This window comes from Populus trichocarpa, chromosome 16 (assembly GCF_000002775.5).
Source record: "Populus trichocarpa isolate Nisqually-1 chromosome 16, P.trichocarpa_v4.1, whole genome shotgun sequence".
Classification (NCBI taxonomy): Eukaryota; Viridiplantae; Streptophyta; class Magnoliopsida; order Malpighiales; family Salicaceae; genus Populus; species Populus trichocarpa.
The window spans coordinates 12,325,136-12,339,741 of record NC_037300.2 but is presented as its reverse complement, the minus strand read 5'-3'; the positions used below and the strand labels follow the sequence as shown (position 1 = coordinate 12,339,741).

The 14,606-nt window shown below is 33.7% G+C and overlaps 3 protein-coding genes and 1 non-coding gene across 8 annotated transcripts; 2 read left to right on the top strand and 2 right to left on the bottom strand.

Annotated features, from left to right (window-relative positions):
- Positions 1 to 1,603: 1,603 nt before the first annotated feature.
- On the bottom strand, positions 1,604 to 1,676 carry TRNAA-AGC (transfer RNA alanine (anticodon AGC)). Its single transcript has one exon. It is a non-coding gene; the product is annotated as a tRNA-Ala (tRNA).
- A 120-nt stretch (positions 1,677 to 1,796) lies between these two features.
- LOC7466079 (uncharacterized) lies at positions 1,797 to 10,357 on the top strand. 5 transcript variants are annotated; one of them, XM_002323551.4, is made up of 24 exons: positions 1,801 to 2,020; positions 2,272 to 2,402; positions 2,492 to 2,576; positions 2,734 to 2,787; positions 3,021 to 3,112; positions 3,210 to 3,313; positions 3,460 to 3,535; positions 3,757 to 4,207; positions 5,356 to 5,694; positions 5,786 to 5,992; positions 6,083 to 6,181; positions 6,281 to 6,353; positions 7,038 to 7,165; positions 7,290 to 7,584; positions 7,685 to 7,917; positions 7,998 to 8,122; positions 8,234 to 8,348; positions 8,590 to 8,645; positions 8,780 to 8,873; positions 8,950 to 9,139; positions 9,226 to 9,300; positions 9,378 to 9,478; positions 9,563 to 9,625; positions 10,009 to 10,357. In XM_002323551.4, the coding sequence occupies exons 1-24, from the start codon at positions 1,967 to 1,969 to the stop codon at positions 10,114 to 10,116; spliced, it is 3,348 nt and encodes a 1,115-aa protein (XP_002323587.4). In that variant the 5' UTR covers positions 1,801 to 1,966; the 3' UTR covers positions 10,117 to 10,357. The 5 variants fall into 5 exon arrangements, 4 of the variants coding, with proteins under 4 accessions (XP_024443425.2, XP_002323587.4, XP_024443427.2 ...); XM_024587657.2 differs by lacking the exon at positions 5,786 to 5,992 and having other exon boundaries at positions 1,800 to 2,020; XM_024587659.2 differs by lacking the exons at positions 1,801 to 2,020; positions 2,272 to 2,402; positions 2,492 to 2,576; positions 2,734 to 2,787 and having other exon boundaries at positions 3,021 to 3,125.
- A 152-nt stretch (positions 10,358 to 10,509) lies between these two features.
- Positions 10,510 to 11,768, top strand: LOC7460359 (uncharacterized). The gene is made up of 4 exons (XM_002323550.4): positions 10,510 to 10,880; positions 10,950 to 11,050; positions 11,152 to 11,214; positions 11,487 to 11,768. Exons 1-4 carry the CDS (start codon positions 10,838 to 10,840, stop codon positions 11,592 to 11,594), a joined length of 315 nt encoding a protein of 104 aa, XP_002323586.4. The 5' UTR covers positions 10,510 to 10,837; the 3' UTR covers positions 11,595 to 11,768.
- A 238-nt stretch (positions 11,769 to 12,006) lies between these two features.
- LOC7466078 (selT-like protein) lies at positions 12,007 to 14,038 on the bottom strand. Its single transcript, XM_024587662.2, has 5 exons — positions 13,784 to 14,038; positions 13,595 to 13,680; positions 12,603 to 12,921; positions 12,280 to 12,398; positions 12,007 to 12,156 (listed from the first exon to the last, which is right to left on the bottom strand). The coding sequence occupies exons 1-4, from the start codon at positions 13,964 to 13,966 to the stop codon at positions 12,315 to 12,317; spliced, it is 672 nt and encodes a 223-aa protein (XP_024443430.2). The 5' UTR covers positions 13,967 to 14,038; the 3' UTR covers positions 12,007 to 12,156; positions 12,280 to 12,314.
- Between the last annotated feature and the right edge of the window lie 568 nt (positions 14,039 to 14,606).

Here is a 14,606-nt window from a genome sequence, read left to right as displayed (position 1 = left end):
ATCAATAGTAAAAGGGACTAAAAAACAAAAGTAAACCCACATTAAGCTTTGAAACTACTGACCCTAATCATGACCTGAGACTAATCTCACAGAAGACAAACTATAAAAAGTAATTAAATAAAACTATATATAAAAAAAAAGTTCAAAAATATTAGCTTTAAAAAAGAAAAACAACTAAGCAAACTTGTGCAAACCTCCTAAACCTGAGATCTAATATCTAAAACTCACAAATGGTGCAATTATGGACCTGGGTTGAATCAAAAAGCTTAATTCCTAACCAATTTAATTTTAATTGATGAAATCATGAAAAAAAATCAATTTAAAAAACTTGCAAAAGCAAAAAAGATAGCAATAAAAATAATGATAATCAAATTTGATAGGAAAAAAAAACCATAAAGGATGAAAAATCTAAAAAATAATTTCATATAAAATAAATAACAATAAAAAAATGATAACCAAATTTAAAAGACAAAATGGATGAAATTGAAAAATATATATAATTTTATGATGCAAACGTGTTTTAAAATGTAACTTAGGGCATAAACCAGATCAAGAAAAAAAGACTGGCATATGGACAAACCTAAGAAGAAATATTGAAACTCATAAAATCATAAAGGCTAAAATATTATATAGAAGGCGAATAATATATATAAAAAAAACAAAGTTTAATCACTAATTCATAAAAGCTAAAATGTTATATAGAAGGCGAATAATATATATAAAAAAAAAGTTTAATCACTAATAATATAAAAGTTGAATGATAAAATTGAAAAATAATATTAGCTTAAAAAAGAAAAGAAAAATCAAGAAAACTCGGGCGAACCTTTTAAACTTAGTTAAAGACCTTAAACTCATAATCCATTAAATCTTAGACCTGAGCTGAATTAAAAAGTTCAATTCTCAACCAATTTAATATTAATTAGACAAGTAAATCCAACAAAGAACAACAAATTAAAAAAAACCCGAGAAAACCTAAATCATTTTTAAAATCAGTAAAAAATCTTACAGAAAGCAAATAAATAAAAATAAATTAAGAAATTTATATCAAATATAATAAATAATAATAAAAAGAATAAAAACAAAAATCAAAAGATAAAAAAATAAATAAAGGAGGATTAAATAGAAAAAGGAATTATAATATTATAAATTGCTATAAAAACTATTTCAAATATTTAATAATAGAATCGGGAAATATCAATTTTAAAAACTAGCTAAAAAACGATAAATATAAAAAATCAAGATAATTAAGTTATTTTTCAAGACAAAAAAAAATTCCATATAAAACAAGTTAGAAAAGTAAAACTTACTCTCTAATTTAACAAATACAAAAGGATGAGACGAGAATAAAAATTAACTATAAAAACAAATAAAAAACTAAGTTAATTCTTGTAAATATTTTAAACTTGATTAAATATTTAAAACTTGTTATTTGTGAAACTTTGAATTTGAATCCAATCAAAAACTTTGTTACAAACCAATTTAAAAAAATCATATTAAAAAATTTATGAGAGCAAGAAAATAAAAAATAAAAAATAAAAAATAAAAAAATTAAATTTTCATTTCTGAGGCACAAAATCCCTAATTCTCAAAAATTAAAATACAATGGAGATGCGGGGTATCGATCCCCGTACCTCTCGCATGCTAAGCGAGCGCTCTACCATCTGAGCTACATCCCCACTTACTTAATGATTCCTATTTTGATATATAAATAAGTATAGATATCTAAAAAGCAGAATGATTGAGGGAGTATTTGAATTGAAAATTGGAACCACGGAGTAACTGACTGTGAAGAATTAATCAACGTCTTAAAAGTATTGTTTTACTTTCTTTCATTGACCAGCAAAGTCAGGTCCAGCAATGTGCTACCAGCAGCAGCAGCATCGATATAATCACTCCAACAAAGTAAACTCTCGTCTTTTTTAATCAACAAATAATCTCTCACATTTTCCAACCTCTCCGATTCGCCATGCTTTCTGCCAAGCGACTCATTCAAAAAGCCGTCCTCCTCCACCACCACCAGGTTGGTCATCAACGCTCACCTTTCTCTCTTTTTCTTTCAATTTTTTTGATTATTGATTATTCTCTAGGGTTTCATTTCCATTTAAATAATTCTTTTTTGCCGTTCTTTTCAATTTAAGTGATCTTCAGTTATTTATTTAATAATTTCAAGCATGCGTAGGAAAATCAAATTCTATATTGCTAATTAAAATGTTAATCACCTTGAAGTCATCATTAACTGAAAGTAACCGACCTCGTAATTTATTGATCTAGAATAACGAGGAACGCAGCAGCTTGACGGCAGCGGACTTTGATTTGCAAGTTGTTATACACTACGGGATTCCGTCCACGGCTTCCCTTCTTGCTTTTGATCCCATTCAGCGCCTTTTGGCTATTGCCACACTGTAATTTTTTTTTTCAGGTTAAAATATAATTTGTAGCGTTGAGGAGTGAATGCTGATTATTTACTGCATTTTAATTGGTTTGATTGCAGGGATGGGAGAATTAAAGTGATTGGTGGTGATGGTATTGAAGCACTTTTTACGTCACCGAAGCAACTGCCTTACAAGAACATAGAGGTTATTTTTCTTACAACATATGTGGAGTATTTTTGTATTTTCAATTGGAATTTTGACGCTCGGTATCATTTGGAATATTATTTTTTTATTTTTAATTGATGCATTCGATCATCAATTATTTGTTGATCAGAAATTGATGTTTGGTTTCATTTGGCAGTTCTTACAGAATCAAGGATTCTTGATCAGCATTTCTATTGAGAACGATATTCAGGTATGGTTCTACAGCAGCGACGTGCATGGTTTTTGGATTCTGCTATGTTGAAAAACTTACATGAAAAGTCAGCTAGATTTTTGTGTTTGGTCATTTTGTTGAGTTTCTTCTTGTTGCTCGCTGCTTGCATGCTTTTTAATTGATTGCTGATTTAAAAATCAATGTTCCATAAGTTGCGTATGATTTTGATTAAATTCATTGAGTATGGTTACCTGTTTAACTCATTTTTGCAGGTCTGGAATCTGGAGAGCAGATGCTTAGCATGTTCGTTACAATGGGAATTGAATATAACTGCGTTTTCTGTAATCAGTCGCTCTTGTTTCATGTACAGAATTGATGTAAATTATAAAGTGTTGCATACATGTTTAATTTTCTGCTAATTGAATGAGAGTGGAAATGATTGCTGGAACAATGCTGCATAGGTATATTGGAGATGAACACGGTTCCATGTCCGTGCTGAAGTATGATTCTGAAGATGCTAAACTTTTGTGGTTGCCTTATCGTATAACTGCAGACTCTTTAAAGGGTAATTTCTTATTTCGTTGAATAGTTGAGGCTCTTATTTCTCTTGTTCTTCTGTACATTGTACTAATAAGTTTTTGAGTGCTCCTGTGGCTCCAGTGTGCTCCAGTTCTTACTTCATTCTTACTGTATGGGTCTTGTGTTTCACAGAAGCAGCTGGATTTCCATCTCCCGATCACCAACCTATTGTTGGAGTTCTTCCTCAGCCTCATTCTTCGGGAAATAGGCAAAACATAAGAGCTTAATCATCTACTTTAAATTATTTTTTATTTTGGAAGTTTGATGGAAAGTCTGGCTTTGGTGTTATTTTCCATCTCCCTTCTAGCACCATTCTGTTTTCTTTAATGCATATAAGTTGTGACTCATGAGCTTGGAATTGGTTTTTTATCATTGAGATTTTATGTTTTAATCTCTACTGGAAATTTAAAAATCATAATTCTTTTGCAGGGTTCTGATTGCATATCAAAATGGATTGATAGTTCTCTGGGATGTTTCTGAAGGTCAGATCCTTTTTGTTGGAGGTGGCAAGGATCTCCAACTGAAGGATGATTCTAAAAATGAAGTAGACCCTAATATTCCCAAAGATACATCTCATCATCATTTAGAGGAGAAAGAGATCACAGCTCTAAGTTGGGCATCTTCAAAAGGGTCCATCCTTGCAGTGGGATATTTAGACGGGGATATCTTGTTTTGGAAAACATCAACTACTTCGTCCACTAGAGGTCAAAAAAATGAATCGACAAACAGCAATATTGTTAAGTTACAATTATCATCAGCTGAAAAGAGGCTCCCTATTATTGTTTTACACTGGTCCACAAGTGATAGACCTAGCAATGATGGTGATGGCCGATTGTTTATCTATGGTGGTGATGAAATAGGATCTGAAGAAGTTCTAACAGTGAGTTATTTTTCTTCTTAGCAATTTACTATTTCTTTATTTTTGTTGGCATACATTTGTATACTGTTCTCTCTCTTTTTATCTCTTATGAGAAAGCACTTCAGATTCTTTAAAAGAATAAAAAACATAATATGAAATGTAAGTCTTGCTATTGGAAAAGCCCACATGATTTTCAAGGATAGGTTCAGATCTACATTCCAAATCCATTGTCTGGGCTTGGTACATTAGATTAGCTTTTAGCAACTACAAAAATAGAATTCAAAAGGAACATGACTTTCATAGTATTTTGTACCTTTCATTTTTAATTGTTAATTCATTACCGATGCATGTATAGTGAAATTCTAGTCATTCCTATTGATATTTGTCTTTATTTAGGTTTCTTTTTGCTGATAGGATGTCTTTTTCTTGTTCAATTGAAATGTTCATGCAGCACCTTAAGAGCTTTAATTCCATCCCCTTTGCTTTCAATTTTACTCCTAACAAACACTAATTTTCTCTAAATACAAAAAAAATAAAAAATAAATCAATAATTATCAAGCATCAGTCTACCTACACTTAATTGTAGAATGGATTTGACTTTGAATTTAAATGCTGTTTTTCATCCTTCAACATTGACTTGATTGAGAATTGAGCTTCATAATTTGTTTCTATTGTTTTCTATGAGGTTATGTGTGTTACAAACTCAAACTTTCGAATAGATGTCACTGATAGAGTGAACTGTCTTGTGGGACTGGAATAGCTCGTAACTATATGAATAACCCCCAAGAGTTGGTTTATGACTCAACAGAACCTCCCTTTGACTCTTCTTCTAGCATCTATCAGCCAGGGCATGGAGGGAGTGGAAGAGTCAAAGTGAGGAATTAGTTTAATTCTCAAAGAGCATTGCAATCTTTGTTAACAGAGAAAGGAAAAGGCAAGCATTCAAATACATTTTTTTTAAATGATACAGATGCTATTTAAATTGTAAGCTTTTTTAGGGGCTTGGGTCCAGTTTTTGAATGGTACATTGTAAAAATGACATCAAGGACTAAAATGTAGTAATCATGTGGCACTTTTCATGTTGCAATCACTGAATCATTTACTGAACTGTTGTTTGGAGTTTTTCTACCTTCAATTGTTTGGTCTGATAAGTGATCTGAGTGGTTCAGGTGTTAACTTTAGAGTGGTCATCTAGGATGGAAACAGTGACATGTGTTGGTCGCATGGATATAACACTTGCCGGCTCTTTTGCGGACATGATTTTGTTACCAAGTTCTGGACCAACAGAGGGTAATCCCAAAGCTGCTGTTTCTGTATTGGCAAACCCTGGACAACTTCATCTTTTTGATGATGCTAGCTTGTCTGCCTTACCATCTCGGCAAAAGCATAAAGCAAGTGTCTTGACTATGGGATTTCCCATGGTAGTACCTACAGTAGATCCACCCATAACTGTGGCAAAGTTCATTACGTTACCCTCAGGAGGAAACTCATCAAAGATGTTTTCCGAGGTATGTTAGACTCCTAAATTATTCTGTTTTGAAATGTTTAGTTTCTGTTAATCTGTCATTAAAGCATTTCATATGCTAAATTATCTCTCAGATAGCCTCAGCTACAAAACGCGGATCCACACCATTCCAGGGTGGTTCTGCAAATTGGCCCTTGACTGGGGGTGTGCCCAGTCATCTGTCATTCACAGAACATACTGGTGTTGAGAGAGTGTACATAGCAGGTTATCTAGATGGATCTGTACGGTTATGGGATGCCACATATCCTGCCTTATCACTTATTTGCATTGTAGAAGGCGAGGTTTGAGATTCATTTATCATTATCCATGAAATTGTTGCTCTTAGGTTGAACGCATATTTTTTATTCTTATTAGTTTCATATGATTGTCAGGTTGAAAACATAGAAGTGGCTGGATTTAGTGATCCAGTGACGAATTTAGACTTCTGTTCCCTAACACTAAGTCTGGCTGTTGGCAACAAATGTGGACTGGTCAGAGATGTTTCTTTAGTGGTTTTTCTTTTGCCTTCTAACTAATGTGTACTTGTCATTTTTTTCTGTATTTACCATACCTATGTCATTGATGTATAGGTTCGCATTTATAACCTGGATGGCAGCTCAGATGAGACTACCTTCCACTTTCTCATAGATACTAAACATGAAGGTAAGTTGTAGGAGGTCCTTCTCTAGAAGCACACAGACTTTTTTTTCTTCAAACATTAACTTTCTTTGGCAAGAGAGTCCAAATTTGAGATCCAGCTTTACTTTCTGTTTCGAGATGAGTTATGAACTTTCATCCAGACAAAAATAGAATTCCTGCTCATTATCCAATATCAATTGCAAAAAGAAATTCATACATGGAATATTGACTATGCTAAAATTTCAAATTTTTGCAATTGGCCTGTTGTTAAAACTGGTTTTAAAATGTCAGAATTTTTTTCAAAATAGTACATATTGGAAAAGGTTTTCAAATTGCTAAGAATTTGAGCAATTGACTTCGTGACATGATGGCTTTCAACTCTAAGAACATAATCTTTTTGTTACCTCATTTGATTTTCCAGCTCGCTAGATTGTAACCACTATTAGTCACTAATCATATGCAAACTGCTGCAGATAGAAAAATGGCAAGCTTACTTCATCATTTAATTGATTTCAGCCATCTGTATGGAAACTATTACTGAAAAAGCTTTCCATTTTCAGTTAGATAGAAAAGTTCCTCATTTACATGGTCCTTTCACTGCAGACAGTTCATTTCTTGTCACTGGATCATTGATATTGCATTTGTTTTGAGAAAGTATCATTAAATCTCTACTTGCTCAAACTAATAGATTTATTATTCGTCTCATAGTTCACACGATGCCTCAAGGGAAAGGTCCTCCACTTAGAGCTGTTTTTTCTCTTCTCAATTCTCCTATTCTTGCACTACAGTTTGCTAATTATGGAGCCAAGCTTGCTGTGGGGCTTGAATGTGGTCGTGTGAGTATTGTCTATCTTGTCATTTGTATTATGTTGTTTTGATTGTTTTCATGCTAAGTTTGTTGACTGGGGCTTTTAGTTTCTTTGTTCATATGAATTCTTGTCTTGTATGCTTTCATTTCAGGTGGTTGTACTTGATATGAGTTCATTAGCAGTTTTGTTCTCTACAGAATCTGTATCCAGCTCTTGCTCGCCAGTCATTTCAGTGAATTGGGTTGAATGTATAAATACTTGTAGCCTTGTGAAAAGCCCAAAGCATTCAGATTCTAATATGCCAATCAACCCTACAGAGCAAGTCATGTTTTTCCTTACCAAGGATGCAACTCTTTATATGATTGATGGTGGAACCGGTAGCATGATCAGCTCCCATCCATGGCATCCAAAAAAGAAATCAGTTGCAATTTCTATGTATGTTATAGGCAAGTATAATCTTAAAGTAGAAGTAAATAAGAGTTTTGTTTCTTTGTATTTGACTTTCACAAATAAGTTCTGGAATTTTATTTTTATTTTTTTCAACAGATGGCAGTCCTTCTGTACCTGGCTTAACAGATGGAAAGCAGCTGGAGTCTGACCAAAATTTCATAGCCAAGAATGAATCTGAACATACAACAACTTCAACAGGGATTAGTTCACATAATAATGAGCATCACTCTTCAGTTAACACACTAACCAGAGAAAAATTGCTGGATTCATTTATTTTGCTTTGTTGTGAGGATTCATTGCACTTATACTCTACAAAGAATGTTATTCAGGTAGCTCCATTGCCTTTTTTTGTTTTTACTTTCAACAATGATTTACTCTGTTTGCAGTCCAACTAATATATCTTCCTTAGGGAAACAACAAAACCATTTGTAAAGTGAAACATGCAAAACCTTGCTGTTGGGCTTCAACTTTTAGGAAACAGGGAAACATTTGTGGAGTGGTTTTGCTGTTCCAGAGCGGAGTAATAGAAATCAGGTGAAATTCTTATCTTCATAATAATGCAGATTACTTTCCAGCATTTTCGTACTGCACATCTAAATAGTATTACTAGTAGCAATATTGTTGATATTGCCTATATTTGGACAGATCATTTTCGGGTTTAGAGTTGGTGAAAGAAACCTCCTTAATGTCAGTTCTAAGGTGGAATTTCAAGGCAAACATGGAGAAGATGATGAGTTGTGATAATGGGCAGATTACACTGGTATTATTTGCTTCTAAAATTTTGACATCGTCAGAAAATCATCTTTGTACTAGTTTTTTCCATGTTAAACTTATGCATGCCATGTCTACCTTTTTATACTACTGCATACTTTCTTAAACTACTGCTTGTCATGTCTACCTTTTTGAGCCATGGGTGTGTTGTCACTTCAATATATTACAGTCTAATTGTTCTGCACTCTTCACAACTATTGTGATTATATCTAATGTTGATAATTTTATAGGCTCATGGGTGTGAATTGGCCTTCATCTCACTATTTTCCGGTGAAAATTGTTTCAGGTATATAATGAAAAAGCATGTTTAACTAATGACATGCATGTATAGCCAATGCCTGGACAATCTTCGTTGTAAATTTCAGTTGTGCTTATTCGTAGGGAAGCGAACTTCTGACAGACCTGCAATGCTCTTTGTAGGATTCCAGAGTCTCTTCCATGTCTTCATGATAAGGTACTTGCCGCCGCCGCCGATGCTGCCTTTAATTTCTCCTCGAATCAGAAGAAGAAGCAGGTGCAAATTACTACCATCAGTTTCAGATTATAATAATTATAATTTTGTTTTTGTATCTTATCTTATGTTGTTATAGGGTACTAAACCTGGGATTCTCGGTGGCATTGTCAAAGGCTTTAAAGGGGGAAAGGTAGACCACAGTGTGGAAATTACTCTGAATCCCAAATCCGATTTTAGTCATCTTGAAGGTGCTTTTTCGAAGCAGCCATTCTCAGATTCATATCGAACTGCAGTAGATACTGAGGAAGTTGTGGAGCTTAACATAGGTTTGTGGACCTTAATATATGTTATTACCCGTGCCTATCTGTACCATAGTCTTTTCTCTCCCATAATAAAAACTGTCCTCGTGCAGATGATATAGAGATAGATGAACCTTCTCTACCCACAGCAACTACTTCATCACAAGATGTGAAGCATATGAAGAGAGGTAAATTTGATTTTTCCACACGTTATGCAAGTTTTAACTGATGTTGGTCATTTAACACTACAGATTTTGCATTCCAGAGAAGTGGTCGGAAAGGGAGCAATTATTAGGTGCGACTGATGATATGAAGCCCAAACTTAGGACACCTGAAGAAATTATGGCTAAATACAGAAAAGCAGGGGTAATTTCCTGTGATCAACTTGTCTCCTCCATCTTAACATCTGTTCCAATGGATTTCCTTGTCTGATGTGGTTACTGTGTTCAGGATGCCGCTTCGGTTGCTGCACATGCAAGAAAAAAGCTTGTAGAAAGGCAGGAAAAACTTGAAGTAAGATATTATGGATTTAAGATTTCTGTGAGATTGCTTTGGTATTTGAAATGGATAAAATGGCTTCTACTTTGTTAAAGCTAAACTAACTTGTAGGTTTTGTTGAGTGGAAATGATGAGAGAAAAGAGAAGATGCCAATTCTTTGTGGCAACAATGAATTGGGAGTTTCCCCTCTCTTGTCACCCTATATTTGCCGCTTTTGTTTGCAGCTAACTGAGAAATTCACTATACAATTTCATTGCTTTATTAATATCCCTGTAGAATACATTGGTTATGTCTCATGGTCAAGTCAGTGAATGTCAGCTTATCCTTCTAGATCTGTTAACTGTGCATAGATTGTCTTAATGACCCCTAAAGATACCTTTTTATCACTCTGCACCAGAGAATCAGTAGGCGCACTGAAGAGCTCCAAAGTGGAGCCGAAGACTTTTCATCAATGGCAAATGAGCTTGTCAAGTTAATGGAAAAACGAAAATGGTGGCAAATATGAAGAAAATAGAAGTCTAGCTTGCTGGCATGGGTTTTGATTGTTTGTACCCTTTTTGTCGTGAGTTTTAGGAGTGCATTTTTTGAATCTCTAATGTATGTTAATTTATCCGACTGCAGTTAATTTTTTTGTGCAATATGTAAAACACGGAAGCTCGAGACATTTCTTATTATTTTCATTTGTTGTATAGAATTTTTTGTTTTCTAGAAATAAAAAGAGATTGAAAGAGATTGATTCACTGAAACCGATGCTGCCCATTCATTAACTGAGAGAAACCAGAAGGTTTGCTAAACGGGACTGGGTTTTGCTATTTGTTGCTGGTTCTACGATTGTGGCCTCTTTATGTTATTTTACACGGCAAGGTTCTTGCTGCAAGACAAGCAGGTTCAAATAATAGCATCAGTTTTCTCTAGATTGCTTTGTGAAATTGTGATTTGGCTGTGTTACTTAAGGGGTTCCAGGTGCTGAAAATTAAAAATTCAGGGCTAAAAATGGCTCAAATTATGACTGGAGGTCAGATTTTACTAAATTTGAGGTTTCATTGAGTTGTGGAGCTTAATATAGGCCAGTGGAGCTTAAAGCATACTAATTATGGTGGGGCTTGATATAGGTATGTGGAGCTAATTACATTAATATATCCAAAAACTCTATTCTCTTCATCGATCCCTCTCAGTTCTTGTGTTTTCTTCATCGGAACTGATACGGAAACACTGAACCTGCTCATATGGCGACCAAATCATCCAATGAAGTTCAAAGCAAAAAGAGAGGTAAATCTGAGCTATCGTGTGTCAGCTCGAATGGATTATATTGAACAGTAATCATCTCTAATTTTGCAGAGAAGAGAACTGGAAGGGAAAATTTATTGGGTTACAGCGAGGAAACAAAGCCCAGAAGCAGGAAACTTGGAGAAATCGTAGCTAAGTACAGAAAATCCAAGGTAATGTTGCATCTCGGTTAAAATCAATCAACTCTTATTTCATTGGTAAGGCCAGCACATTTGAATTGATTGTGTTTTTCCGGTTTGGTAAATAATTTCAGGATGCCTTTTCCCTGGCTACGAGTGCAAAGAACAAGCTGGTGCAAAGGCAGGAAAAGCTTGGTGTAAGATTCCAAGGAAAGATCTAAACATCTTCTGTTTTCGTTGTTTAATTTCCCTAGATTCATTTCGTGTCATAATTTATTTGATCAAAACTTTCTCCAGATGACCTGCTTAGGCAAATTACCTGTTTTTGGATTTCTTCAGCCTTCATACATTCCTTGACAATCACAATTATATTGCTTTCTGAAATTTGAATGGTTATACACAAGCAGAGTATTCTTACCACCTGCAATATGATTTTTTATTTTATTTTTGTTTGTATAATAATTATCAGAAAATCAACAATCAAACTGAAGAGCTGGAAGGTAATTCAGAAGACTATGCATCATTGGCCAATGAACTTCTCAAGAAGATGGAGAAAAGAAAATGGTGGCAAATATGATATAATACAGGCCTGATATGCTAGCTATCTGACACTTTTTTTCAGGTTTTCCCTTCTGTTTGTTTACCCCCTTGTGCATGGTGAGATTTCTCCAAGACACCAGCAGGAGATTATACCTAAAGTATGCTTGTTGGCATGTAATTCATTATAAAATTAAGAACCTGTACTTTGATATGTATAGATATGTATAGGAGTAATTTTCAACTGTGCTTGCATTTCTATAGATGATTATGGGTTGCACATTATAAAAGCAGCTTTCCTCCAACTTCCCAATCACCAATTCCATGAATAGGACTGGTTCTTCAATGGTCTCTTGGATTCACAGTTAATGTTCTATTATTATTTCTTTTCCTCCAAACACTATTTCCATGGAAAATTAAACTCGTGACCACTGAAGGCAATGCACCAAAAATTGTCGAAAAGTATCATAGCGAGGCTTACGCCACGATACTGAACTTGTACAAATGTAGCATCACAGAGCACTGAAGGCCATCTAGAGTCTAAAAAGATGATGGGATACCAAAAGTTCAAAAAGAAGAAACGAAACAGACCTTCAGAAGACCTGGAAACCAATGCGTCGTGTTATTGTCAGCTTCAAGAATGAGTAGAAGTAGAAAGTTGCATCATAAATGTGAACAATGTAACTCATTAAAAATTTGATTCATAGCCTACTCGGAACACTCACTAGGACCAGACATCTCCCACATTGTCCTGAACAAATCATCTGATAGCAAGTCTTTTGCCAACAACATCCCTCAACTCAATTTCACCAGGAAACCGATGCTCCATCAACTTGGAGAAAACCTACAATGAGGAGAACACAAAAGAAAGCATTTTTATACATACCACATTTGTTCCTACAAAACATCCTAACAACCTCTATGCAGGTATTTAAGGTTATCTCCTCCTAAGTCTAAAATTGCAGTATCATTCATAACATAAAAGGAAAAGGAAATTTGGCTCAAGTAAAAAGACAACATGCGGCATTATAAAAAGAAGTGACTTTACCAATTCACCATTGCAAAATACTTCAAAAGCACCAGAACTCTGAAGGAATGATTGGATAAAGTTTCCAAAAAGCCAAGTGCTAGCAATACTTCCGAATCTGTTTGCACGCAGCGAATAATACCACGGGGGTGGAGCTGCAAATCCTAACCTTGGAAAAATCTGTTCGCCTGCCAATATTATCCCAATTATTCCAAACTGAACAGCAGGAACTACTTTGCTGAGTAGGCGCTTCGGAAGCGAAGCAGGATGGTTTGCCAAAATAACCTGTATCCCAGGAAATTCTGATTCCAGCATATTTTTCATAGTCACAGCAGTTCCTCTGCCAAAAGAAACACAACTTATCTGTGAACATTAAATGTAAGAGAAAAAATAAACTAGGATTAAAAACGGTAACCTTACAACCACAAATCCTAAAACTAAAAATTAGATCTAATTAATATTATTAATTTGTTCCCACATGAATGAGAAAATACCTCCCTTTACTCTACTTTTAATTATAAAAAAAAAAACTGTCCACAACAATTGGAAAAATAATTATTGCAAATAATCTTGATTCTTGATGGTACACAATTATGAAAAATAATTTATAACCAATCACCACCAATGCAAGTTAGACTCAGGATAATTAAAAGTCTATTTGACATAACTTATAAAAAGTGAATTTTGACTTTAAGTCATATTTGAAAGTTGTTTTTCATAAATAATTTATGACAAAAATATTTTCAAATGACTTTAAGTTTAAGTTAAAAGTAAGTTTGATAGAAATTACTCAAAGCAACTTTTCTAAAGAATATATATAGTGTAAGTTAAAATCTACAAGTCAAAAGTAAAATTAAATCTAAATTTTATAACAAAATTTCTAACCAAAAATATATATATAACTTTTCTACGAGTAAAAAAAAACTTAAATCAATCATATCAAACGGAACCTAAACGATTTCAGTTTAATATAACAATAACAGCAAACAGCAAATGTGGAGAATGGATTAAACCTGTAAGAACAAGAAACACAGAAGTTGATGTTAATAACGTTGCCAAAACCAATATTGCCTAATCCTCCAACAATGGTGCTTGATTTCTGCATCTCATCAAAACATTAAAGAGTATCACAAAGAAAGAAAACCCACTTCGATTATGTGAAAAGCATAAAGAAACATGAAATTTGTGAAGTTTAAAGATACCTGTGTGGGAAATTGAAGTGGCTGTTGTTGAAGAACTTGTTGAGGTTTGGTTTGGAATTGATGGATGTTGTGGTGATCATTTGGATTTGGTTTTGGAGGTGGTGATGTTGTGAAGAGATTTAGAATGTCTGAGCAAAACAGAAAGATTGGTAAGCCTAGAAGGAGGATTTGAGATCGATCCATTTCTAGCAAGAAAGCAAGGACAGGGATGATGACGGAATGCTGAAACGTCTACCAAGCGGCTTTTGACGTTGTTTTTATCTGCTATTTTATTTCGAGGAAAACGGGCCAAGGCCAACTACTATTCCGCTCGAGCCTTAGGGCCCATGGCACATTGGAACAACAAGACCATACCCAATCCAGAAACTTACTTGATAAAAGGTTTATTGAGTTATTGTATAAATTTACAGGTTATAATAATGTTTATTTTTACGTTTTAAAAATATTTTTTAAAAATATTTTTGAAAAAATTTAAAAATTTTTATTTTTTTATTTACTTTAAACTAATATATTTTTGATGTTTTTAGATCATTTTGATAAGCTGATATCAAAAATAATTTTTAAAAAATAAAAAAATATTATTTTGATATATTTATGAGTGAAAAACGCTTTGAAAAGCAACCACACTCCCGAACGGGCTATATATAAATTAATTATTTTTATTAAAATGATAGCATTTTGTTTTTTTAGTATGCAAATTGGGTTTAAACTAGATCAATTAAATTCTTCTTATTATTATTTTATTTGATTTAATTAAAAATTCGGTTTAAAATAGACTTTGAATTTTAAGGTTTTTAGATAATTCCAAGCTGGGTGGATTTAA